This window comes from Anas acuta, chromosome 3 (genome assembly GCF_963932015.1).
Source record: "Anas acuta chromosome 3, bAnaAcu1.1, whole genome shotgun sequence".
Taxonomy (NCBI): Eukaryota; Metazoa; Chordata; class Aves; order Anseriformes; family Anatidae; genus Anas; species Anas acuta.
Genome location: NC_088981.1, coordinates 96,906,310 through 96,932,704, shown reverse-complemented (window position 1 = coordinate 96,932,704; position 26,395 = coordinate 96,906,310). Strand labels below are relative to the sequence as shown.

Here is a 26,395-nt window from a genome sequence, read left to right as displayed (position 1 = left end):
CTTCATAAGAGAGGTGCTCTAGCCTTGTGATCAACTTTGTAGCCCTCCTCTGGACCTGTTGTAACAGATCCTCATCTTTCTTGTGCTGGGGGCCCCAGACCTGGATGCAGTACTCCAAGTGGGGCCACAAAGTTTTGCAACAAATTTCCTCTATTTGCTAATTTCCTATTGTGCAAAGATGAATCCTTGTACCTACAAGAGCAACGTGCCAATGCATGTTGTTAGGATCTCTGACATTTAATCATGACTGTGCTCTCTGTACAAAACAACTATTTTAGCTGAAATCTCTTGGCCTTGACTTACTGCTGAGTCTGGGCCTCTTGGGCAGGGATGAGGATTGCTTGTAGTGATGTGGCAGGAATGCTCCAACACGTGACTCACCAAATGACACATAAACAGTGTCTGGGTGTGTGGGCAAGGCATCCTGAGACTTCAACCAAAGCCCGGTGTCCCTTGGGGCTGTCTATAGAGGAGCTCACAGAAGGCACTGCAAGCTACTGGCAGCTTGCAGTGCCTCACAACCAGCATGTACAAGGCAGTAGATTTATTTCTGGATTTTTCATATGAACAACAGAGGATGGCTGCTCATGTCTAAACTCTTGAGGTGGCACATAAACAGATTTAACTTTTCAGAAAGCTCGGGGAGTCCATCAGGGACACATTAGCAATTACAAACACATGAAAACAAACAAACAAATAAAAAAAAAAAAAAAAAAAAAAAAAAAAAAAACTCCTCTAACTCCTCTACTCAGATATCCCCCTACTTTGGCAGGACCCAGTTTTCCACCACCAATGACAGTGCTTGCCTCTCAGGCTGGAAGCTGAGCACCTGAAGCCTGAGGACTTTTATTTCCCAGGTGCGGTCTTTCACCACAGGCAGGCCCAGCTTAGCGTTTCAGCTGTTCTAGACCAATTCTCCGTGTAAAGGAAGTTGTGGTTTGATTTTTATTTTTAGTGGAATCATGTGGTCAGCCATGGGACTGAGCTTCCCCTTGGCAAAAGCCTCAGCCAGCTCAGTGACTTGTGTAGAATCACAGAAATATTATGCTTGGAAAAGACCTTCGAGATCATCAGGTCCAACCATCCCCTACTACCAATGTCACCCACTAAACCATGTCCCTAAGCACCAGATCCAACCTTTCCTTAAACACCCCCAGGGACGGTGACTCCACCACTTCCCTGGGCAACCCGTTCCAATGCATGACTGCTCTTTCTGAGCAGAAATGTCTCCTCATTTCCAACCTGAACCTCCCCTGGCGCAACTTGAGGCCATTCCCTCTAGTCCTATCACTAATTATCTGCGAGAAGAGGCCGACCCCCAGCTCCCTACACCTTCCTTTCAGGTAGCTGTAGAGAGCAGTAAGGTCTACCTTGAGTTTCCTCTTCTCCAGACTAAACAACCCCAGTGCCCTCAGCCGCTCCTCATAGGACTCGTGTTCCAAACTGGAACCCAGACACGGCTTTACACCACTGCTGAGGAAACCACCATGCGTGGTTTCCCTGGGCCCTCCTGTGTTGCTCTCAGAACCGGGCAGTTTGAGTCACGGGGATGACAAGATCATTTTTGACAAGTATGGAAAGAATCATGCAGCAGCCCTCTGTGACATCCCTTTTGTAATTCGCTGTCCTTAATGAAATTGGATAATTACAGGTAAGGGTACTCACTGTGGCATGGGTGCTTTTTACTTATTTATTTATTTATTTATTTACTTATTTACTTATTTATTTATTCCAAACAGGCATCTAGTAAATACCACTAACTTTTTAGTGGTAGTGAGGAGCTTGTTTCAATGTGGGGGGGAAATGTAAACAAGGCTGTTTTCAAACCTAAAATGGAAAAAAAAATAGTTTTAAAAAAAAAAAAAAAAACCTCCTCCTCATGGATTTCCTCTGAGGAGAATCGCAAAGGTGGCTGCTGCTCCTCCAGCCCTTTCTGTGCCAGGAGACTTCGGGGCCCCTGCAGACGGGAGCCCCCCTAGGAGACCGGACGGTCCCCCCCCGTCCGGGTCGCAGTGGTACGGCCGGGCCCTACCCGCGCGGCGCAGCACGGTGCGGTTCGTACCACCGGGCCGGCAGCTGGGGGGGGGGTGAGCAGGAGCAGGAGGAGGAGGAGGAGGGGGGCGGTGTTGGCGCCTGCGCGCTGGGTGCATGGCGCCGGCGGAGCCGAGCCGGGTGGTGGCGGAGCCGAGCCGGGGGCCGGGGGGCGTCTCGGCGGCCGCAGGCGGCCCCGGAGCCGGGAAGGGCCCGGCCGCCATCTCGGGCAGCGCTGCCGGCGAGGAGCGGCGGGTGCAGAGTGAGGTGTGTGCGCGGCGGGGCCGCCCCTGGGCTCTTAGGGGCGAGGGGAGGGGGTTTGGGGTCGGGGGTTTGGGGTTGGGGCCGCCGGGCGCTGCCCTGCCCGTGTGGGGCCGAGGGGCTCGGGGGGAGCTATGGGGGGAGCAGGTCCCTGCAGCGCCCAACACCTGGCCCCAGCCCGGCCCGGCCCGTGGTGGGGGCGTTTTGTAGGGTGAGGAGTGGGGTGCAGCTCTCTGGGGTCTCTGAGCCCCAAAACCCAGCTCCTGCCACGGTCTGCGGGTGGTGGTGGGGCTGGTGGTCCTGCTGGGGTCGTCTAAACTGTAAGTAACATGAAGTGGCACTCGCATGTTTCCCTGTTATCCCCTCCCCACAAGTCCACGATCGTCACCTACGGTGTGTTCAGGAAGTTTCAGCGAACTCGGGGTGCCTGCTGCAGGACTGCTCGGTTAATTATGATAATGCTGCTAATAACACGCATTAACGTTGCTTGTCTGCATTCCACGCTCTTCTCGCATTTTTGGAATAGATTTTCTGTTGGAAAGTTGTTTAATCTTTGGAGGCTGCTGGCTAAGCCTTGTTTTGAGACGTGATCTTGAAAACCCTTTTCTTTGTAAGTGGTGTTAACCCCTTTGAGTTATTCCATGTCTTATCCCATGTGAGTTACCCATGTGACTTCTCCCGTGTGTTATCTCATGTGACTTATTTCACATGCAGAGATAACTTTTCATATTTTTATGTCCCAGGTGTGTCTGTGAGATTCTGAATCGCGCCCAAAACTCTAAGAAGTTGTGGAAAATCAGTGAGGGAACAGCAAAGGAGCAGAAGAATAATGGTTAGTGACAGCACGCTGCTGTTGAAATGTGAGTTTCGTGAGTAAGAAAACAGGATTTGCTTCTTGTGTTTTCGCTTCCTCTTTCTTGCCTTCCTTCTTTGCCGTCTTCTTTTGCTTCAGTGAGTTACTTTGCACTAGTACAGATTTTCCAGGCCAGTTGTTAATCTTAAAAAAAAAAATAAAGTTGTGTTGTTTTTTTTTTCATTTATTTACCTGTCTTTGGGATGACTGTGCCTAATGGCAACAGGACCAAAGTCTTACTGCAATAAAATGGAGTTCCTTATAGTTCAGGAGTTGTGTATACAGGTGACTTATTAAAAAGACTCACTTTATTTTTTTCTTCTTCTTCCAGATGGAAAAAGAAGAGTTCATGGTTCCTGGTTTGCATATTAGCAGAGGCTGACTAGGCCTAAAGGAGACAATAGTGTGGGCAAGAAGTGTCCAGCCCCCTGCAAGACTTTGATCTATTACAAGGAAAAACAAAACAAAACAACAAAAAAAAAAAAGAAATGAATCCCACAAATGATGATCCAGCGTTTGGGACCATTTTTGACTGGGACTACCTCTTATGGGAAGTTCGTTTGACATTTTTGGCTGCTGGTTTTTTAATCTACCTGGGAGTATTTCTTCTGTCCCACTCGTTGTCTTCCTGGATAAGTACCACTTACCGTGCCTTGCATGCAAAGGAGAAGGTGTTTTGGAATATGGCAGTCACACGTGCTGTATTTGGACTTCAGAGCTGTGTTTCTGGCCTATGGGCTTTGCTCATAGATCCCGTTTTTCATGCAGACAAAGTGTATTCACAGCAGAAGTGGAGCTGGTTTAACTGTTTAATAGCCGCTGGATTTTTCTTGCTTGAAAATGTAGCTGTTCACGTGTCCAACATTGTTTTCAGAACATTTGATGTGTTCTTGGTAGTTCATCACCTGCTGGCTTTTGGCGGCTTGGCTGGTCTAGTAATCAATGTAGAATCTGGACATTATCTACCTTTGATGGGAATGTTGTTGGAGATGAGCACTCCCTCAACGTGCATTTCCTGGATGCTTCTAAAGGTAAGAACTTGATAATTTCCAAGTTACGTTTGTAAGAGTTTTCATGCCTCTCACTTCTCCGTAAATAATCAGTGTGGTTTGCGTACATAACTTTGCAGCAGGGCTGTTCATTTAACTCATATGTCATTGTGATACCTGTTTCTGTCATGATCACGTTTCTGTAGTCCTCCAAGTAGATTTCTGTGTGGTGCTGTCTGCGTGTGGATAGTGGGATGGTTTGGAGTTTGGGTTGGGGATGATGTATATGTGGATAAAATACCATAGCTCTACGTGACAAAACACCATATCTCTACGTGAAAAAATGCCGGAGGGGATGTGTATGCAAAAGCTGGGTGTTTGCATTAGTTCTAGGGATTCTTTATCTTGAAATAACAATCTCACTTCTGTATACTTTCTGTTCTTGTTTTTCTAGGCTGGCCGTGCAAATACCTTTTTCTGGAAGGCCAACCAGTGGGTGATGATCCACCTGTTTCACTGCCGCATGATTCTTACCTACCACATGTGGTGGGTGCTCATTTTCAACTGGAGTTCTGTGATAGAAAATCTGGGACTTCTACATTTTATTGTTTTATTCTCTGGATTATTTGCCGTCACACTAATACTTAACCCGTACTGGACATACAAAAAAACTCAGCAGCTCCTCAGACCAGTTGACTGGAACTTTGAAAGTAAAACGACAGAAAATGGAAAATTAAACGGTGACACACATCAAAAGAAGATGTAACACTGAAACATCTGTTTCCTAGTATGATTGTAGCATGCAGCAGAAAAACACACTGCGAAGTAATCTGCCCATGAAGTAGAAGCTTTTGCAAGAAGCTCATTAACGAAGTCATTCCTTGCTGTTAGTATTCTGTAAGCATGAGAAGTATTTAAAATCATTGTCTGTATTTCATATGTACACAAGATCTTCAACATCTTAGTGAAGAATTACGCCAGCTGTTTTGTCAGGGTGAACAGTACTTCATGATTTAGCAATTGGTATTTCATGATTTAGCAATGACATGCTCTCTAATGGTATCTTTTGTCCTAATGCTTCTAAGTGGCTTTGTAGTTAATTTGTCCACTGATCTCAGCTTGAATCAAGTTTAGCTTGATTCCCGTTTCATCTGTGCAGGACATACTGATACTGAAAATCATGTTAAGGAGTTTATTAAGATCAACTGTGTCCCAAGTGAGGTATGTGTGGGTACCTAGTTCCTGTGTGCTATTAAATTGTTCCCGGTGGTTGTATTGGTCATGTGGCAGAATGTAGTCATGGCTGGATTTTTATTTTTTTTGAAGTGCACAGGATGAAAAGGAAGAGGGTGTTGAGTGTTTGCTGTCCAAGTGAGTTGTATGGGAGTTCATATCCACCACAAACATGTATGTAGTAAGGAATGGGAGTGTCAGTTCGTTATGCTGGTGGTCGAGCTAGGTAATCATGGTGCTCCTTTCTGGACTTGTGATACAGGAGTCAATGACAAAACCTTTGGCTGTTTAATCCTTGGAAAAAAAAAAAAAAGCTAGTTGATTGGTGAGATTATCTTCTTTGTGGGTCCCAGATGAATAGTTGTGCAATTAGTTCCACTAGTACTCCGGTTATAGTTCCTCATATTTTTGGAAAGCCTCTTAGTTATAGAGGATTTTAGAATCTGAGGTGACTCCTCTTTGGAGGAAAGTCCATACCACCTCTTTTAGAAGTTCTGTTTTTCTTTTAGTATTTTTATTTGTCGTGTTTTTATTTTACTTTGAAGAACACTCGAAGTGAGACTAACAGTCCTTTGCGCTTTATCTACCACATCTCGAAATCTTTCCTTGACCTAGGGAACAGAGCTGCTTTCTAGATTGGGACTTAGCAAATTGTGGTGGTGTTTCTCCCACTAATAATACTCAGCCCTGGATGTAATTTTGGACAGCCTACCAGGGTATAAAGATCACGATAGAAGAGAGTGACACCTAGTGGCAGGAGAGTGACAAATATGCTCAATTACTGTTGCACTGAACTATTGAGAAAAAAAGAGTGTCTTTTGAAACTGTCATCTGCTGTGACAAGGCTGCTACACAGGTTTATTTTCCAAGGTGATATGACTGGACAAGCCCAGGCTGTGAAGAATTTTAGGTTGAGGCTTTGTCTGCTGATCCGTGGTGGAGCATACTGTTTTAAATTAAGGTGGGGGAGCACTTTTTGGTGTAAACAAGCTCATTTAATTCATTTTGGCAGAAATGTCTTGGATTTTGTTAGGGTAGGTAAACTAGTGTTCAGGTTGCTATGTTCCCTAATTCACTTTACATGAGCACAGAGTTGAAGAGCTGCTCGTAGAGTGAGGAATCTTTCTCTGTTAGGTCACAAATTTATATCCAGATCTTGATAATGATAAAGTGGTGAATATCTGAAATTGCCTGTTCAAAACTAGGCTGAGAGGATCATCGTAATTTTACACAGCAACCGTATCTATTATCTTGCTGATATTCAGTACAGAAAATGTAAATTTTGTGCTATCTTATTGTTAAGTGGGCCAGAATGAGCTCATAATGTTTTGGCAGTGTGGCCTGCCCGGATGTCATACTGTAGGAAAAAAAAAAAAAAAAGAGTACTCTGAAGTTAGAAATTGTGTACTTCTCCTGAGGGGTTATGTGAGAGTAATAATGAAAGTGCTTTAGGAGGAAGAAGAGGAACGAATTCCTCAGAAACAGAACTGAATCACAGGATGGCTGAGGTTGGCAGGGACCTCTGGAGGCATCTGCTCCAACCCCAGCTCAAGCAGGGCCACCCAGAGCAAGGTGCCCAGGACCACATCCAGTTGCCTTTTGAAGATCTCCAAGGAGGGAAACTCCACAACCTGGGCAACCTGGACTCTCCAGTATGTCTATGTCTTTCTTGTACTGGGGAGCCCAAAACTGCAGCCAGCATTTCAGGTACATCTCTTCAGTGCTGGATAGTGGGGAAGGATCACCTCTCTTGACCTGCTGGCAGCACTCTGCAGCCAGGAATGCCATCAGCCTTCTTTGCAGCAAGGGCACACTGCTGGCTTATGTTCAACTTGGTGTCCACCAGGGCTCTCAGGACCTTTTCTGCAAAGCTGCTTTCCAGCTGGACGGTCCCCAACAAACGTGATCCAAATGCACATCGTGCAGAATATGAGCCTGGGGAAGGGGGATGCTAAGTCACTAGACCTCACGGTGATGCTGCACTCTTTGCAGCTCAGAATTTAAAGGTTTGGATTCAATAAAGCATGACAATTACTAAAAATCCTAGCTACAGAAGTGTGAAGAATCCTAATAGAAAATTACCATCAGAAAAGAAGTGAGTTTGGGCAAAGTGCTCAGTTTGTTACAGGAGCTGGCTAAAGGAAGTGAAATATTTATGTGGTAAAACAGTTTGAAAGGTTGGGATTAGTGAATTTGGGGCTGAAAAATAAGGTTAGGTGTGGTCAAGGCAGACAGGTGGATAGTTAGGTCAGTGACACCAGACTTCTAATGCTTAATATTGGTATTATTAATTGATGTGTTAATTATTAAGTGGACTTTAAATCTTACATTGAAAGTATTGTGATCAGAATAGGGCAATCTTTTAATACGCATCTTTGTGCAAGTTTTTTCCATGTAATGACCACTTTATAGTACATCTCTAAAACTTTTTGCATGTCTTACTATATAATGAATACCTAAGAGCACCTGCTAACCTAACCGCTGCTACAGCTGCTAAAACAGGAGAGCTAAGCAATACAAATGACAGCATTCACTTTACATTTCTGTTGGTTTGAGGGGTGAAGGGATTTCACAGTCCAGCTAGAAATACAACACAACATGGAAATACAGACAACCTTCTTTCTCCATCTTGAAGGGCAGCAGGTGGGGTTATCAGTTCTGTTACACAGGGCCTCTTTTTTTTTTTTTTTTTTCTACTGAAGTGTTTTCATTACTTCCTTTTTCTTCTTTGGCTGCTCCCTTCAGAAGAACCTTTTCTGGTTTATGACTGTGGGTGACTCTCTTACTGCTCTGAAGAAAAAAAATTCTTTGAAGGTTCTGTTTAATTACTCTTATAATCGAGTGCTTCATTTCAACCCCAAAATGAGTTACAGTTTGTTTATTTCTTTTTTTAAATATGAAATTAATTCCAGTCCTTCTCAGACCTCTTTTGTAAGGTCTCACATGCAGTCTGATGTAGAAAAAATTCACCATCAGCTTCAGCAGGAACAGAATCAGGTCACAGGGGGTGCCACTGCCATGATTTGGAAACCTTTGGCATAGTTTTTTGGGGGGTGAATTTTCTGCCTGCCAAGGTTACTGTTAGACACTTCATCCTGCTTTCTTTTTGGGCAGGCTTATCCAAGGAGTGCTGTTTGTGTCACCTTTCTGGGTGAAGTTTTTTTAAAAAGATAACCTGTGTTTTGGTTTGTGGTGTTTTTTATTGTTTTTGTTGTTGTTTGTTTTGGGAGTGTTTCTGTTTTTAAAAATAAACCAAAAAGTGTCTGATCTGAGGCACCCTGGCCAGACATTTGGTTGTAGCTGTGTTCATACAGCCTTCCTAAATCACAGTTTGTGTCCTCCATTTGTGTCTTACATCCTGTTTTTTTCCCAAACCTGTTACATTTACTCTTACCTGGTCATGATCCCACAGCAGTCACAGTACCACAGCGACATTTTTGGCTAACAGTTTCTTCCAGCACTTACTGTTGATCTCTTCTTCTGTTACATACCTAAGTCCAAATCTTTCAGGTTTTTGGCTTTTTTTTTCCTGATAACACTGTTTAAATATTGATGTTGTACAGTTACGAAAGACACCCTTCTTAACCTCAGGGAGATTCCCACTTAAAGTGAATTTAGAAGTGTTAATGAATTAATAAATTCAAGTCTGTTCCGTGTACAATGCAACGTTTGTTGAATGTGTCTTTATAGTGAGTGCATAAATAAAAGTATTTTATTGAACATTGTCTACCATGAGTTTTTTTACTGATGAAAATAATGCCTCAACTATTTTTACTGGCTCTTTGTAGCTGATAGTCATCTTTAAATATGTATATATCAGACTTACTTATTTTGAAATAGTCTCCCAAACTTGATAAGGGTAATGTCGTACCCATGGCAATAGCTCTAAACCCTTGTAAACTAATGTCCTTTCACTGTCAACATTTAACATTAGCATGTTCGGGTTAAAACTCTAGAAAGTGCCCTGTGTATGTGGGTATGTACTAAAAATGGCTATAAAGTATCACTTAGTAACTCTTGTTTGTGTATTTGAAGCATGTGATTGTTTTTTTTTGCCTTAGGCTGTACCTATGTAGACACTTCATTTGGTGCCACGTGATGCTTCATAGTTCAGCATCACTTTAAAAAAAAAAAAGTTTAATTGCTGAGTAGCAAAATACAGTTTTAAATATTGAACATGCTCATCTTGAGTGGTGCTCTGCAGGACTTAATTCCTGATGCTTTTTAGCATTACTGAGCTAAAGGGAAATATCACCATTATGGCATTTCAACTATTCTTGTAAGAATGCACTGTACAAGCAACTGGCTGGCATAATTTTGGTAGCTGCCTCTGCAGAGAAGTCCCTGAGATTTAGTGAGGCAGAAGCAAAGATGTTCATGTGCAAAGCTCCGCGAGCTGTGGAATGTGTGTGGGCATGGACTGGGGTGAGGAGAACAATGCTTGTATGAATAAAGTCCGTCCTTGTAAACAATCTGTGAAAGGAACATGTTGCTAATATTTTGCTACTCAGCTGTTCTCAGTTAATAGATAAATATGTTTTACTTTGTAGCTCTTGCCATATTCCCGGAAATGTATGAGCGCGCAGTTATGCTGACAGTGTTGCTCAGCAGTCGCAGTCTTTTGATCCCATGTCGTGGCACTGGTATTTAAGCTGATAATTTGGAACAAAAAAAAAAAAGTGAAAGTCTTTAATTAAGAAAATTATGCCTGTTGCTTTAGTTGTCAGCCCCCAGATGGGTTTGCGATGTTGGAAGAGACATTGCAGGCTCTGATCTGATCGACTAATTAGTGTGTTCCGCTAGTGGTGGTGTCACAGAAACGAGCGTTCTTGCAGCAGCACATTGTGCCTTCCTGTTTTCCCTGAGCAAAACAATGCTGAGCGAGGTCGATGACAGAGATAATAACGCAGCGAGCATGTACAAGAACACAGCAACGTTCAAGGTGGCAGAGATGAGCTTAATTTGAAAGGAGTGGGACCTGCTCACGTGTGCACGAAGAAGAAATGAAGCAGATGGGCTGTGCTTCACCTGCTGCCCTGTCTGTGCATGTTCGTGTGAGTCAGCCAGGGTCACTTCTGGGTCCTTCAGGGCATGACCTGAGCAGAGGGAACGGAAGTTTAATGCTAGATTCATCTGATACAGTACACATTACTTCTGGTCTGGAATATTTATTTCCTCACGTGATCCTCTTTTCAGCTTCCCCTGCTTCTTTGAATGCTCACATCGCATTAAAAGTGACGCTGTTTTCGCCAAAATGTCTTCTGATACTTACTTTAAAGACTTGTGAGTGCATGCATGGTTTTAGTATTGGTTTGATCAGAGCAGCTCCAGCTGCTCACCTGGGTTTGTTTTTTCACATTGTAAATGCTGCATAGCAAATGCTTGCACCAAATGGGGAAAAAATACACCCAAAAAAGGATTATGTGTGCCCTTGTGGTTGTACATTCACATTTTTTTTTTTTTTCTGATGTATAATGTACAGGGCTGAGTTTACTGCATTTCTGGGCTGTGCAGTTCTGCTGGCAGAAAGTTGTAAGAGACATCAAGGTGATAACTACAATACCTTGAAAAGCAAAGCCATGCTGACAAACTATAAAAGTAGGATCAAGTGGTTTGTGTAGAATGGACAGGGGGCATCTAACAAGCTTGGTCAGTCCGTCTTAAAAGTTGTATTTACAAGGCAAAAGTGTCCTTGAAAGCAGCAGCAGCCTTTTTGAGGAGCCATAGGGAGTAAGCATGAAAAAAATTAAGAGGCTTTGGATGAGATTGCTGAGACCAATTGTGTTATACAGTGCTGACCAGGTTGCAGCTGGGCTTTGAATAAATTGGTTGTCTGATGCTTTAACTCCTTTTTTTCTCAGCAGCATGTCTTGAGTATCAAAACCCTATACATATTGGATGAAGCCAAGTTTGAGGACTCCTTTTAGGACATGAGAACTCTCAAGCCCAAGGCCAAAAGAGCCTACAGTGAGTTCTAATTCATAATACTTTACTCTTGTACTATCATTGCCTTTTTATCTTACATAATTAATTTTACCCCTGGAGGCTCTCTTGCATATTCATGAGAACAAAACTATCTGCTCTTTTATTTTCCTGTCTATCCTCATACTTATTATTTGCCACTTTTCCCACTTGAACTCCTCTTAAATGTTGGTGGCTTTGAGTTATACATAGTATTTCATATAAAGTCTTTTCTTTAACTTGTATTACATTACTATTTGATTTTCCTCACTGAAAATAGCTTTGTTTCAGCCCGAGGTTGCATTTTTCTTTCTTTTATGTTCGTGTATACTTAGTTCTTTGTAGTCCTCCCATGGCAGCTAATTCATGCCACTTTTTTCCTTCCTTGCTGCTTTCTTCCATGGAAGACATTCCAGCTAAAAGTAGCAAGTTTTTCTTAAGTCCCTAGATATGAGACTATTCCACGCTTCTTGGTCTTGCCCTGTTCCTAGAAAAGTTTACAGCTCAGTCAGATAGCCATCCTTGATACAGTTAGGGTGTTGATGTTTTTTTTGCTATGTTAGGACTTTTGCACAGCTGGGCCCAGCAGCCAAAATGGTGGCACCTCTGGGGAAAACTATTTAAGAAAAAGGTAAAAAACACATTAAAAACAAAAAAATATATTAAAAAACAAACAAACGAACAAAAACCACTACACAGGCAAAGGGAGGAAGAAAATGCAGTGAGAAACAGCCCTGTGTGCGCCAATTTCGGAGATTAGGAGATTCCCCTGCAGTTCGTGGAGAAAACCATGGTGAAGGAGAGGAAAAGCATAAGGAAGGAGCAGCAGAGAGGAATGGCCGTGGACTGACCATGAACCCCATTGTCTATCTCCCCTGTGCTGCTTGGGGGCAGGAGGAAAGGGTTGGGGATGAAGAATGAATTTAAACCTGGGGAAAAGGGTGAGGGAAGGTGCATTATTTTTGTCTTTTTCTCACCAACCTACTCTATTGTTTGAAATGGCAATGCATTCAATTAATTTTCCCCAAGTTGAATCTGTTTTCCTTGTAATGGTAATTGGTAAGCCATCTCCCCACCTTTATCTCAACCCAGGAGCTTTCCATCCTATTCCTCATCCCGTGGAGAAGAGGGAGTGAGAGAGCGGCTGGGTGGGGTCTGGCTGCTGGCCAAGGTCAACCCACCATGGTAAGTTGTGGCATCAGCTATTCTGTAACTTGTGCCACCCAGGAGCTGATATCACATGGGTTCTGGTGAAGGGAAGTATTAAAATTTATGGAGATGTGTGCCTCGTCTGTCTGAATCGGCAGTCAGAGAATTTGACTTGCAAAGACTCCTCATAAGCAGAGAGCTCCTGAAGGCATTCATAAAGAAGGTGCTAGTGCTGGTAAAACAGCATGGTATCATAAAACTAAGTTGTTAGGGTCAGTGTTGGGATGCTCAGAAGTAACAGATTGTCTCCCAGGAGTAGTGCTGATGCTTCAGGGGGACCTGGAAGACTGGGAAGCAGCAGGCATTGTATCAGAAAGATGAGCAATGCTGTTATTAAACCAAATGCTATTCTGATGTAATAGTCTGGATTTAAGATGTTATTTTTAAATATATATACGTTTCATCACTCATGTTTGGTGAGGGAAATGGAGGGGAACAATATTCTAGGAAGCTCCAGCATGAGCTCTGCAGGTGCTCAAGTTGAGCAAGGCTGTCCTGGCTCTGAGGGGTTTCTGGACTACAGGTGACATACGTTCTTTGTGGGGGACGTGGTTAAGAGCTATGGGAGAAACAATTCCTGAATTTTCAGTGGATGAAAACTCTGTAAGAGAAATTGCCTGCTTTGTCAGCTGGTAAAGAGAAGGAAAAAAAAAATGAGAAACTACATAATGAGAATGGAATGAGCTGCATTATAATTATTGACAACTAATTATGGATAGATAAATAATGAATTTGTCATATAGACAAATACATAGATAAATAATGAATTTTGAATTAGATGACCACTGCTTATAGGAGATTGTTGTAGAAACTATTAGGAAGAGAGGAAGTTATTTTGGAATGTAGTATCTTGCTTTGTTATACTCAGATTTCCCCAGCAACTTTTTACCGGAATCAGAGAAGTATATTTAAGCATGGTCACCAGAATCCAAGAAGTAGTTGCCAAAAGTCAAAAGGGTTCAGAAAAGAACTAGAGGAAGGATTTGAAGTTTGCTGCTCTGATGGTGAAACATACATGCGAAATGGACAGATAAACGCACATGGATAAGGAGGTGGCTGCTGAAAGAAGTGTATTGCTTGTAGATGATGTTTTTAATCATGGAATTCAGCAAGTTGCATGTAATCTAGATATATGCCTGTTCTTTAGTGTAGCCTTTAATGACAAGTACTTACTGAACAGTTTGCTAAACAGATTCTCTGCCATTTCAGCTCTTCATATGGTAGCATATTTTAAAAGTTACAGAAAGGACAGAATAAAGTGGTCTCTACTGGAAATTGGACTGAATACTATAATGGGATTTCTGACCTTGACCTTTCTATATGGCTCAACTTTCTCCTCTCATTTTCTTTCTCACGGAGGGCCTATAAAGCTATGTGAAAACTATTTTGAGGTGGTACTGTAACAAATTGCATGAAAAACAAATGACTTGGCAAAAACTCAAAAATGTTTCAAAGTAATACTTTCAAATATTTAATTTGGAATTCAGTTTGCATGGACCCATATGAACACATGGGGCAGTTGTGTATGTACCTGCTGTTGGACAGTCGTACAGACAAACGAAGAATGTGGGGAAAAGTTGAAATAATCAAATTTCCTTTGAAATGCTATCATTTTCTAACATAAGTGGTAGAAATAGCATAGTGGTTTCCTGTAATGGTAAAGAATTTACTATATTTGGGCATATTTCATGACTGGCCATAGCATGAATGCCCTTAAATAGGCTAGGGTCATCACTGTGTGATGCATAGATCTTTGAATAACATTTAGTTTGGCATTTTCATACTTAAAACTCCTCCAGGAATTTTAAATGGTGTTTATGAATATTAATTGCCATTAAATAATGGCAATTGATATCAGGGATTGAGAAATTATAAGGTATTTAAGAACACTTTTCACCACAAGGTACGGCAGTACCTTGGATGTATAGTACATATGAGGTACATGGATGTATAGTACAGTACGTTTTCAAAATGATTGTGAATTATGAAGGAGGTGCTGACTCACATCCATGTGAGCGTTCAGAGGGTTAGCTCGGGTGGATTACTTTTGGGATAAGCATTACATGCCTGCACAGCACAGCCTGACCACTGGCTTGGTCAACACGGCTCTGCAGTGAGAGAGGAGAGGGCAGCGAAGACCTGCAGGTTAAGGAGGACTTGGCAGCATCTTTAGGAAACCTTTATTTCGGTATGCTTAAGCAGGCTCAATTTCACAAACTATGCAAGAATGATAAATGAGATGAAGCTCTAAAACAGCCGCGGTGGCCTAGCGCACGCCAGCGGGCTCCTCCTGAGAATGAGGTCGGGGGGGAAGAAGGGGGGCGTTAAAAAAAGCCCATTTTTGTCCCGATTTCTTCATCCCGGCCCTCCTGAAGGCCTGCAGCGAGGCAGCCGCCTCCTGCACCCGCTGCCCCTCAGCCCGCAGGTGCCCGGGGCCCCTGGCTGGAGGCTGAGGCAGGAATGGGGCGGTGGGGCCGGGCCCCGCCTCATGGCGAGCGGCGGGCCGCTGCGCCAACCGGGCGGCCCCAATGGCGGCGGGGCGGGGAGGAGGAGGAGGAGGACGAGAACCAGGAGGAGGAGGAGGAGGAGGAAGGGGGCTGCAGCGGGGCGGGGGCGAGCGGCTCCCCGCCGGGACTCGGCGGCTCCGGGCGGCGGTGAGTGCGAGCCCCCCGGCCCGCGGTGTTTTGCGCTCGGCTGGCAGCGGGTGGGGTGGGCAGCAGAGGCGGGGTGTGGGAGACGGGGTGCGGGCGGACCCCGCGGCGGCTTGCCCCAAATCCCAGCCCCAAAATCCCAGGATTTTGGGGTGCGGGCACCCACGCGTGGGGGTGTGCTTGGGGCTGGGGCGCACAGAGCTGCGGGAAGCCAGGCGCTGGGCTCGGCGCTGCCCGGAGTTCCTCTCCTTCCCCCGCTTTCCTTGTTTTAAACCTATCTATTCAACACCAACTTTGTAATCAGCAGCCGAGTTGGCTTTCTCGAGACAAGGGAAGGACGCTTTGGCACCGCTCATTTTCATTTCTTTTTCAAAGGAGGCATTAAAATCGTGCTCCATTTCTTCGTCGTTAAGGCTTGAACTGTTGAAGTAGTTCCCGAGTTGCCTGTGGTGATGGCAGCCCACGTAGCTGCTCCTGAAGGATGCCGGGTGCTGGCGGCGTGAGGCGAGGGGAGCTGTAGGGACGGCCAGGCACCTGGTGGGCAGGTGAGCCTTGGCGCTGGCCAACGCCAGGTGTTGGTGAAGGCAGCTATTAAGGATCTGCCCACCCCAAGGGCTTGTTTTAAAGCCCCTCAGGTGGTGCTTGGTCTTTGACCAAAAAGGTTTTATCACCCTGGATCCTGTTCTCTTCCATTTAAGCCTTTATTCAATCCTTCCGTATCTTTCGTATTTTTCCAAAGCTACTGAGGTCATGGCTTATATCTCATGGTAGCAGTTGTGAAGTTGTTTAATTGCAACGTAAAAGTATTTTGTTTTATTTTCAGTCGTGCAATTTCACTGTTACAGCGAAAAGGTTTGTATATGTATATGTCTTGCTGCGTGAATCACAGAATAAGAAAGATTTGAGTCAAGAATAAGAAAGATTGTCCGTTTAAAAACTGTTCAATGCTGAATAAATGCGGTGAGGATATACCAACATATATGAGTTGGTGACTACTGTCAAGAAAATAAATGTTTTCCAAAAGCCTTTGCTCTTTACTAGAGAAACCTGGTGAGCAAGCTGTACTGCTGTAGAAGTGAAATATTGCATTTTTTACATTTTCTGTTGGCACTTAGGAGGAACAGATTTATTGCCTGAGCACGGGGCGTGTTGGGCGTCTACAGTTGCAAGCCCATTATTTACGCGGGGATTCTGGCTCTTCGGCTCTCTCCTTCAGTGGTCTCCTCCTTCCTTTCACTTGGGTGATCCGTTTGATCTTGCTAATCTCTCCGACTTGCTTTGTTTAATCCATCTTGTCTTTTTTTTTTCTTTCTTTCCACCCTCAGGCTTGGTAGCCCATGAACTAGTTACATGTGTTTATCTGTCTATGAACAGTAGCTCTTCAGACACTATCTTGAAATTTGATATTTCTGAAGGCTTTCCAGGGAGATTTCAGTGCAAGCTGTGGACATCTTGATTTACCTGTGGGGTGGGTAGTACGTGAGACATGACATGTTACAGGTGTCTTGTGATGGAAAGGCACCGTGTGTCCAGCGCATGGGGCTTCTGTGGCTGTATGCAACGGGGTATGGAGCAGAGCAGCTGAGTGACATTGAGACCAAATGTGCAAGTCTTGTGCTGTTGGATTTGTCAGGTTGGTGGTTAGCCCAGCAAAGTATGGGAAGTGCTCTTTCCCCTGTAAAGAGATGCCCATCTCTGTGCCCTCTCTGGCCAGGATCTATAGCTCTTCTCTGCAGCTAGGGTATGGTTCTGCTCATCAGCAATTTCCTGGCAATATTTACTGCGAGTGGAATACTATGAAACAAACTTTAATGTTTCTTAGCCTAAGTTTAAAAAAAAATCCATAGTATTAAGTAAATAGTATTTAAGTTCTCATCTTCTCTTGTATTTGAAAAATAAATCAAGGGTCTAGGTTCCTCAGCATCTTGGCTTTTTTCTTTTGCTACCCTGTTAACTTCAGTGGAAGTGTGCTGATTTACACCAGGTTGAAATACTAAGTCTAAATACTTATTTTAGTCAATATGTCAAATATTAAGTGGTTCTGATTGTCCTAAACGTAGTAGCTCAATGACATGTCTTAAGTACAGATTTCCAGGATCCAAACTCTATAACATACGCAGCCTTAGTTTTGAGTAGACTAATTTTTTAATTCAGACGTGACAGCTTTTTTGAAATGTTTTTGGTGATTTTTGTTATCTATGTCTGTCAATATAAGCTGCTTTTCTCAGCATTTTGTTGTTGTTGTTGTTGTTTGCTTTCTGGTTGTTCTTTTATATGTGTAAAAGCTTAAACTGATTGTACTTTTTGCCTGGGCATACTACTACTTACTCCTTCATGGGGAATGGTTCTCTTTTGCTTTACTTTTCTTTTTTTTCTAATTTTGCTTAAAGATATTTAGTGTCAGCACTAATAAATGCTGTTTTGAAGAAATACCAGCACCAGAGGACTTCTTCATTTGATTCTGAGCTTTTTAGAGTTCCTTGCATAATCTATAAACATTTCAAGGAATACAACAAGCTTGTCTAAAACCTATAAAACTATTTTTTAACTTCATAAATATTAATGGAATTTAATGCAACTGGGAATAGTACATTACTCATTTGTATAACGGGAAGTCTTTTAATTGCTTCTATATAAAGGAGAAATTATTTTTAGATCTGTTGTAGAAAATTTATAAACTTCAGTCTATTTCTGAACAAACCAGGAAACAAATTCTGCAATCTGAAGGAAGAGGAATATTTTTGATTCAGTCTTTGACATTAAAGTTTGTGTACTGTGCAGAGCTGTAGTCAGTTTATTTTTTGTGCATTTTTAATACTGCACTGTTCTCAGTTTTGTATATGAGGGAGAAATTAGCAGTGTGTAGTATTTACTTGTCTTCACATACATGGATAGCTTTCTTTCTGCTTCTGTCAAGTGACACCTGTTTCATTTTTGTCTTATTTAATCATGTCTTCCCATTTTGCAGTTTTAGTTTATAACTGTAAAAGGGATATAATAGGGATGGTTGTTGTACAGTCTCTAAAGGCACTTTTGAAATTTACTTTTAGTAAGTTCAGCTTTCTGATGGGTTTTTGAACTGCAGCTGCATTTCCATGCTGTGCTTGGGTGCATCTTGTGGAATATATGTTGTGGTACTTGTCCCCTATAGAAACTTCACTTGGAGTTACAGTGTTAAGTGCTGTGAACGTAAGTGATGAGTGCGTCTTACTTTTTGAATGTTTTACATGTTCTAACTGGGCAGTGAGGTTTCACTGATAATGACATGAATTTGTCTTTTGGTTTGTATATATTCTACAGAATGGGAGTGAGGCATCCTTTTTTTTCCTGTCTTATCCAAGTTCTTCTTTTGTTAAAATAGGAACTCATGGATGTTTTTTCATCCTTGTTCCTATTTGTATTAAGCCCCCCTTGTTACTATGCTGTTAGTGGAAAATTAATGTTGGGAAATTCTTTTCTGACTCTACAAGTAGTTTCAAGAGTCGAAAAGTGCAGGAGAGCCATACCTCCAAAAACCCACCAACCTGACAATTATCAGGAGTTCGTGAACCAAAGCCTGAGAATTAGTTAGGGAGACTGCAAACATGATCTCAGGGGTTCTTTGTGATGAAGGATGGATGTACAGTAGGAAGACAGAGCAAATTTCTTGGTATGGTCCTGTATGAAACTGTGATTTAATATTTTGTGTTTCTGTTTGAAGAGAACAGGATCTTGGGAGTCAAGAGCTGTCACATCTGCGGAAGGAGGCTGCTGCATTAGGAGCATCTTCCGAGATTTAAATCACTTGGATATTTTCTTACAGTCAGGAATCTGGCTTTTACTCTCATCAAAATGTTTAAGTTGATCATGAAACCAGAGTCACATAAAAGTACAACTTGTTTTCAAGGGGAATGATGACAAGTAATGTTAAACAAGATCTGAAAAATATTTTTGAAAATTTGTGGTTTTGAGATCAAAAACTTGATTCATGTTTTTATTCTGAATTGCCCGAATCAGCAAGTCTGTGGGAAGTGATGCATAACTGGACAACATTGATTCATGTCCTACACGTTAGCTGCTCAGTCAGAAAGCCTGAAGCTTAATGTCAAATGTGTGGGTGAAGTAGTTAACCAGAGCAAAATAAATTGTTCTACTTATGTGGTGGTGAATAGGGGCATTATCTTTGGGAAAATCTGTTTGTGACTTACTGTACTGTACAATACTTGCGACTTGGGACTGAACCATGAATCCAAGCCATTAGGACCCAAGCTCGAGGTCAAACATTCACTCTCATTTCTGTTCTCTAATCTGTTTTTTAGAAATGCTTTCCAAAAAAAATTGCAAAAATCATATGAATATTGTTTTCTGGAAAAAATGTAGGAAGTTGTGAGTGTTTTCTAAGATTTCAGTGTTTTTTTCATGTGATCAACTTATTAAAGATACATAACAAGTATGCATCTCAGAAATTTTGAGTGAATAAACATTATTTCCTTATCTGTAAAATGGGATCATAAGTTATTAAGAACTAGACAGCAATATGTGAATCTCCTTCTAGGAGCACTGAGCCTTGAGTTTATGGCTCTTGACTTTGTATTTTACACTATTTTAAAGCATTCTGTGTATCTGAACCACTATGACCCTCAGTCTCCTCCTCTTCCTCCTTCTTTTTGCAAGCTAAAATTCATCTGTAAGATGAATTTTGAATGAGTAATGAAGGAGTAAGAACCTGTTTTCAGGAGGGGACACTTCCCCTGTGAGAAAAATAACTGTTTTTTACATGTGAGGCTGGTAAGAATTACTAGAGTAAATGCGTATTTTGTAATAACATTTATAAAGTCTCTGCATAATACTTCCATGTGTATTATAATAACATGTATACATGTAAACCATACATAAATTTGCATTGCAGCTGCACTGTTATGCCGTATGTGAGGATCCTCTCTGGTTTAAAACCAGAAATCTTCATTAGAATGTTTCTACTGAATATCATACTTGATCTCCAGTATTGGGAGAGAATAATCTGAAAGAAGCTTGAAAGTGGAAATTTTGGAAAAGAGATTACTTTTCCAGATAAAGTTAGTTACTTGATTTTAATGAAATTTAGGGCAAATTAAGAAATACGCTCCTGATATTAATATACTTCCGTTTTGCTTGTGTGTGTGGCACAGAAAGTTGTGGTCCTGAACCAGCAGCAACAACCAGCAACTGCTGTTTTGTGTGGCACAGAACAAAGAAGTCAGTCCTTGCTGAAATGTGGCACCAGCATTCACTTTTAGCTCCTTTGGTGCTTGTGGTTGTTTTGGCACAGCTGACTTCCAGGGTGGAATCCCAAACCCAGAGTGATGCCTCTGTTTTACCCGTGTGTATTCAAGCTGTTTCTATCAGAAGAGACAGAAGCAAAGGCATATTCACCAGAAGTCAAATTCCCTAAGAGCATGCTCAGGAACCTATTCCGTTTCCTGGTTTCAATTACTTTTCATCCGTACTCCCACTCATTCCATAAATATTTGTAGGTCTCAGCTTTCCCATCTGTAAACTGAGCATAGTGCTACTGAGTTTAATAATGTTTCTTAATGTTTGTGTTAATGTTTATTTTGGATTGAGCAAGGTCTTCTACAGAATAATGTTGCCATCTGGGGGGGTGTACTACTAGAAGGATTAAAACTGACCGGACAACTGGGTTTAGAGGTCGTTTTTGTTGTACCATCTTTGGGGGCTGGTTACAAGAGGAATGCACTAGTTGTCTGTTGTAGGATGTGTCTTTTTAGCATTATGCATGACTTGAAAGGCAACCAGCCATTGCTTCAAGTGACACCAGACTGGGGGAAGAGGGGAGCAGCAGTGGATGTTCCTGAAATCAACAGGACCTGGGCAGGGGGATGGGCTGGGCTGACAGGAGCTGAGTGAAATTCAGCAAGGACAGGAGCAAGGTTGTGCACCTGGGAAGGAAAAGCTCCTGCAGGGGGAAGGATTCTTTTCACTCAGCACTTCTTAGACCAAACCTAGAGCATTGTGTCTGATTTTGAGTCCCCACCTCACCCTGCCCACTACAAGATGTGGATAAACGGGAGGGAGTCAGGCAGCAGGCCGCCATGATGGCTGCGGGCCATAGCACTGCCCTGTCAGGAGAGGCTGAGGGAGGCTTCATGGGGGCCTCACGGCAGCCTGCACCCACCCACCAGTAGGGTATCAAGACACCTTCAGATGATGTACTAGGCAAGAATTCACTCTAGATGAAGAAATGTTGCCTAAAAAGAGGGGGAAGAGAATACCGATCTTCAGTCGTGTTCTTTGAGCGTCCCTGTAGATTACTTATTGTTCAGTGCTTGCTGCTGTGTTTTCTCTAGCTTTGAGCAGGATGTTGCTTGGTGTGGGAAAGGGTGGTAGAAAAAGAAATGAGGTGGCCTTCAGGCAAGTGGATTCCATATGTGCTCTGAAATCTGTGGATCTGACCTTGTTTGCATTGTAGCTGGTAAGAAAACTTCACCTGGCTTTTGCTGAGCCAGGCATTAGGCTTCCTATAAGTAAATAAATACGTACACACAAAAGAAATTTACCTTCCTCCTCCTGCATTATTTTCTCTTCTTGCTTCTCTGCACCCCCAAAAGAGGCTATCCATCAAATTTCAGGAAGATTTACTGAGTGGGAGTTCTGGAGTTATAGGCTGAATAGGCTGAAACTCAATTGGGCGTTACGCAGCTGTATTGAGTAGGTGACAAGGGCATAAAAGTACCTTGGACATTCACAGGCTTTATCTTCACAGTTTGGTTGTTTTGTTTTAATTCAATTTTTAGGCTTGCACGCTTCCCCAGAGAAGTTACTTTGCCGCTTGCCTACACTAAGCACTCTATGAATCACAGTCGATCAATCTTTGAAGTCAATCTCCTAGCTTCACTTTTTCTGTTTTTTATTAATTTTATTAATGCTCACTGGCTCATTCTTTCTGTACCATTAAGAATAAAGAATCTTGATGTCACTGAAGTTATAATGCACATTCCTTAAAGAAAATGAAATTTTCTTAGTGATAATAATAGAAGTCAATCATTCCTTGTATCCTGATAGCCGAAAACTGGTAGTCTGTTGTTTATCCCACAGTTAGAGGAAATTATTGATGCACTGCCTCATCACAGAGACCTTTTACAAGAGGTAATCCCAGCAATGTCACAAGAGGGGAAACTGAGTCACAGAGAGGAATACAACTTTCTTTTATAGCCTTTGGACAAGCACAAAGGTGCCTTTGTTTTCTTTGCTAAAATTGCTGTTGGCAGTGGAATCAGAACTTCAGTTTTCTGAATGTCAGGCCACTTGTCTGTGTTATGGAGGTGTTGCTGCTCCTGAAATTGTAAGGGTTGTTGTGGGACATTGCAAACTCCCAACTCCTTCCATAGAGGCTTTCATGGTCAAAGGCAAGTACTCTGGTGGGCAGTTTGAAATAAGCATTGAGAGCTGGCCGTGGAGACACATACTGTCAATTTTGTTTCATAAGTTTCTGGTTTGAGTTCCATTCCAGATCTGACTGCTTTCACTGCATATGATTTCTCTCCATGAGAAACATCACCCAAGAAAATCTGATTTTAATGTGGTATTGTAAATATATATATATTTTCTTAAGTATCAATTTACCATCATGATACCTACATTTTGAAATCCTTTGTGTATTGCAGTGTATGAAGGCCTAGGATTCTTTTTCTTCCAAAATACTTGTGTTTAACATGGCTATTGATTTTTAAAGATAGTCAGACTTACAAAGTTATTAGCTAAGCTTCTGGAATAAGAGCTTCACTGCTACAAATTTTTTAATGGCAGTAATTAGGCTGATCTTAGGTTCAGAATGTTTCCTTTGTGTAGATCCGCTTGAATAGATACTTTCAGTGGCTAACCATTCCAAGTGGAGAATTAAATTGGGAACTTAGAAAGTTAGAAAACTCCCTTTCCTCTTTCATTCTGTAAATATGTACATTACCTATTGCTCATAATGGTTTGGGAGAAGAGGACCAGGTGAGAATACGAGAAAGCAGAGAGATTTTTGGCCAGGAAGGGTTGCCGGCCTTTGTGAAAGGGTGTACCTTGACCCTGTTCCCTGTATCTGCTGTATGTTGGGGCACACAGGGGAAATGCGCAGAAGGAGATGAAAAGGAGGCAGTCAGTAGAGCACCACCATGGTCCACAGCACCCGCTGCTACCTCTTAATCTGCAACTGAAGGAAAAAAGGTGATGGTCACTGAGTCTGGTGAACTGTTTGGGCAGCAGGAAGTGAGTGGGAAATCTTAACTTTTGGGCTAGGTAACTTCAAGAGATTCTTTCTATCCCTGTGTTTCTGTGATTTCAGTGAAGCCTGGAAGGAAGTGGTTTGAGTAATTGAGTAATTACTGGTAATACTGTGCCTGATAAATCAATTTTAAATGAAAAAACAAAATAAAACAAAAAAACACAAAAGCTCTGCATTTTGGTACTTTGTCATACCTAATATTTCAGGCCAATTGTTCAGCTACTCAGGTACATAATTTTATGATGTGATAAGCACAATTATAATAGCTCATGTGTTTCATGTTTGTTATGTTATTTTTTCTATCTGCAATTTAAAAAAAAAAACAAAACACTTTGGAACAAATTTTTGGTATTCTGTGGTTTAAAAGGACATAGTTGAGTTTCTTACATGATTTTATGTTAAACTGAGTAACATCTACTCAACACCTATGATGTTGCATCTGGAATGTTCAGTTTGGGTCACCCAGTATGAGAAAGGGACTGGCAAACTGGAGCTAGTCCAGTCAGGGCTTCCGCCATGGTTGGAGACCAGGTCAGGAGAGGCTGCAGGAACAGAGTTTGTTTAGTTGTACGAGGAAAGGATAGAATCCTCTCAAGGCAGACAGAATCTACTCCCAAAAGAAGGGGTTGTTGTGAAGAAGATGCAGCCGGATTTCGTTCAGAGGTGTACAGCACGAGGATGAGAGCTGATGGCCACAAGCTGCTGCAAGGGAAATTCCAGTTGGATGTGATGGAGGAGTTCTTGCTGCCGTGTCTGGTGAAGTACAGGGGCAGATGGTGAAATCTCCACCTTTGGGGGATTTCAAAATTTGCCTGAACAGGAAAGCAACCTGATCTAATTTTGAAGTTAGACCTGTCTTGAGTGTATAAGAGAACATTCAGTGGTGCCTTCCAATTTAATTTGTTCTTTGATTTCTGTGATTATCCTTAAATAAATACCTACACAGTTTGAAACTTCTGTTGGCAGTAATGGTCACTGGAATCAATCAGGGAAAAAATACTGGAGCTTACAAATGGCAAACAGGTTGTGTACTCCTAGCCAAGTCAAATTGCCTGGCTTAATCTTGATCTAAATCCCTTTGGTTAGAGTTACCTCCTCTGTCTCTCAGCAGAAGGGCAAAAAAATTTTGCGTATGGTGGTGTTGGAAGGTGTTCTATGAACACTGGCATGGTTATATCGGGCACATAAAAATAAAATAATTGCCATTTTATGGAGGGTATTAGTGGAATTCACAATGCACAAGCTCATTTTGCTGCTAGAATGTTTTTTTCCATATCTAAAAAGTAGATAAAAATCTGTGGAACTTGAAAATGAACTAATGCAACATATAATGCAACCCATAAGGCAGAGCAAGTGTATCTTTCTTCTGAATAACTGCAGTGTTCGTATGAGAGAAAGCAGGTCAGTGGTTAGGACTCGATCACTGGGTCTGTGACCTTCCTCTGCACAGTTCTTGGGTAATGTGAAGCGTGTCACTGAGCTAGATGAACACAGAAGGCAAATTGAAACCTTCTGCAGCTCCGTTCTGTATGCTGATTGTTAGGATTTGCTTCTGAGGAAGATGATTATTTTCAAAGTCATTGCGGAAGTAAGTTCCATATGCGTTCAAAAACTAACAACCTGTTTAAAAATAAAATAAAATGGGGGGCTTTTTAGCTCCCCTTCTAAAGATGTATTTGGCAGAGGTGTTGAGACAAACTTCCCGAGGTTTACCATTTATTGCACGTTTCATATTTGAAAACCTATGTTCTGGTGATGATTCAATTTTAAAAGAAAAATAGCTTTCTCTTCAAACTATTTTTTTCCCTTATTTTGCCTGTCAGTTTTGGTGTGGCAAAATGCATTCCAGGCATTTGTAAGTAGGAACACGCCTTTGAGCTCTACAGATACAACTGATAAGGAAACAGGCTTTAGAGGGGACGCAGTATAGTGAAGGCGTGTTGTAGAGCATTTTGTGTGTTACAGAGAGATGTGTGTGTGTATGAGCCCTTTCTGAGCCCTGGCTGTGAAGTTTCTTGTTCTTGTCCAGGGCTCGACTACCTTCTGCAGTTGGATCCTATTTTGAGGCACTTCCTTTCATCCACTGCCAACTTCTCTGCAGGTGGCAAATGAGTTGACCTCCGCATCCTGATTCATTTAGCTGATTGTTTCTCTGCTGTTCCTGAACTTCGCCATCTCCTTCAACTTACCCTTTCCATACCTTGGCTGTAGAGGCTTTGTAAGGGCTTGAACTATTTTGCTCACCAGTGGTGACGTTGAAATGAAGTGGCTCAAAAAGAGTTTTTTAAGATAGTCCTCTCCTCTCCTAAGGTAGAACTTAAGATTTCCAATTCCCAAATGGAGAAAGGGATGATTAAAACTTCTGAGCTTCCTGGAATTCCTTTTCTCCTGTTAAGATTTTGAAGCAGAATATGTACCACAAACAGACAATGAAATAACATGTTTTAATAATCTGTTTGTGATTGTCACAGTGGGACCTGCAGAATATTAAACAGTTTGAAAACTTCATCTTTATTCAGCTGGTTTATTGAGATCATTACATGAACTGGCTCCAATACTGAGGACTATGTACATAAAAATTTGGACTAGATGTGTTCTGAAGCAAGAGGCCAAGCACATTTCCTCTCTTCCATAATGGAATTAGCTAATAGGTTTGAGCTTGGCCAAATTGAAAAAGGAGTGTCTGTATATCGGAAAATCGTGTTCATCTAAAAAACATTCTCCCTTTATTTTTGCAGGGTTTTTCAGTCTGCTGAAGGTGCAGTGGATACACCAGGATGGACGCAGAAGAATTCCCTCCCCCACCTCCAGAAGGTAACAAATAATTTTTATTTTGGAAGTAACTTTCCAAGTAACAATGTGGTTATATTTTCAAAAGTATTTTTACCTCCCCAGTGCTCCCTCCCTGCACATCACTCTGGGGCTTGCTCCTGGAGGTATTTAACTGTGCCTCCACTGA

General features: G+C 42.1%; 2 protein-coding genes across 8 annotated transcripts in view; both read left to right on the top strand.

The window, feature by feature from the left end:
* Window positions 1-2,117: 2,117 nt before the first annotated feature.
* On the top strand, window positions 2,118-9,087 carry CLN8 (CLN8 transmembrane ER and ERGIC protein). Of its 2 annotated transcripts, none has more exons than XM_068678442.1 (4): window positions 2,118-2,298; window positions 3,036-3,124; window positions 3,477-4,176; window positions 4,589-9,087. In XM_068678442.1, exons 3-4 carry the CDS (start codon window positions 3,634-3,636, stop codon window positions 4,898-4,900), a joined length of 855 nt encoding a protein of 284 aa, XP_068534543.1. In that variant the 5' UTR covers window positions 2,118-2,298; window positions 3,036-3,124; window positions 3,477-3,633; the 3' UTR covers window positions 4,901-9,087. The 2 variants fall into 2 exon arrangements, with proteins under 2 accessions (XP_068534543.1, XP_068534542.1); XM_068678441.1 differs by having other exon boundaries at window positions 3,036-3,152.
* Window positions 9,088-14,706: 5,619 nt separating this feature from the next.
* The window catches only part of ARHGEF10 (Rho guanine nucleotide exchange factor 10), a 119,311-nt gene continuing 107,622 nt past the window's right edge, over window positions 14,707-26,395 (top strand). For 3 of the 6 annotated variants that reach the window (XM_068678437.1, XM_068678436.1, XM_068678432.1), the window contains exons 1-2: window positions 15,030-15,191; window positions 26,175-26,250. In XM_068678437.1, the coding sequence (XP_068534538.1) occupies window positions 26,214-26,250 (37 nt within the window). In that variant the 5' untranslated portion in view covers window positions 15,030-15,191; window positions 26,175-26,213. Of the gene's footprint in view, window positions 14,726-15,029; window positions 15,192-15,545; window positions 15,734-15,894; window positions 16,041-26,174; window positions 26,251-26,395 lie in introns of those variants that run through there. The other 3 variants (XM_068678435.1, XM_068678433.1, XM_068678434.1) reach the window with 3 other exon arrangements.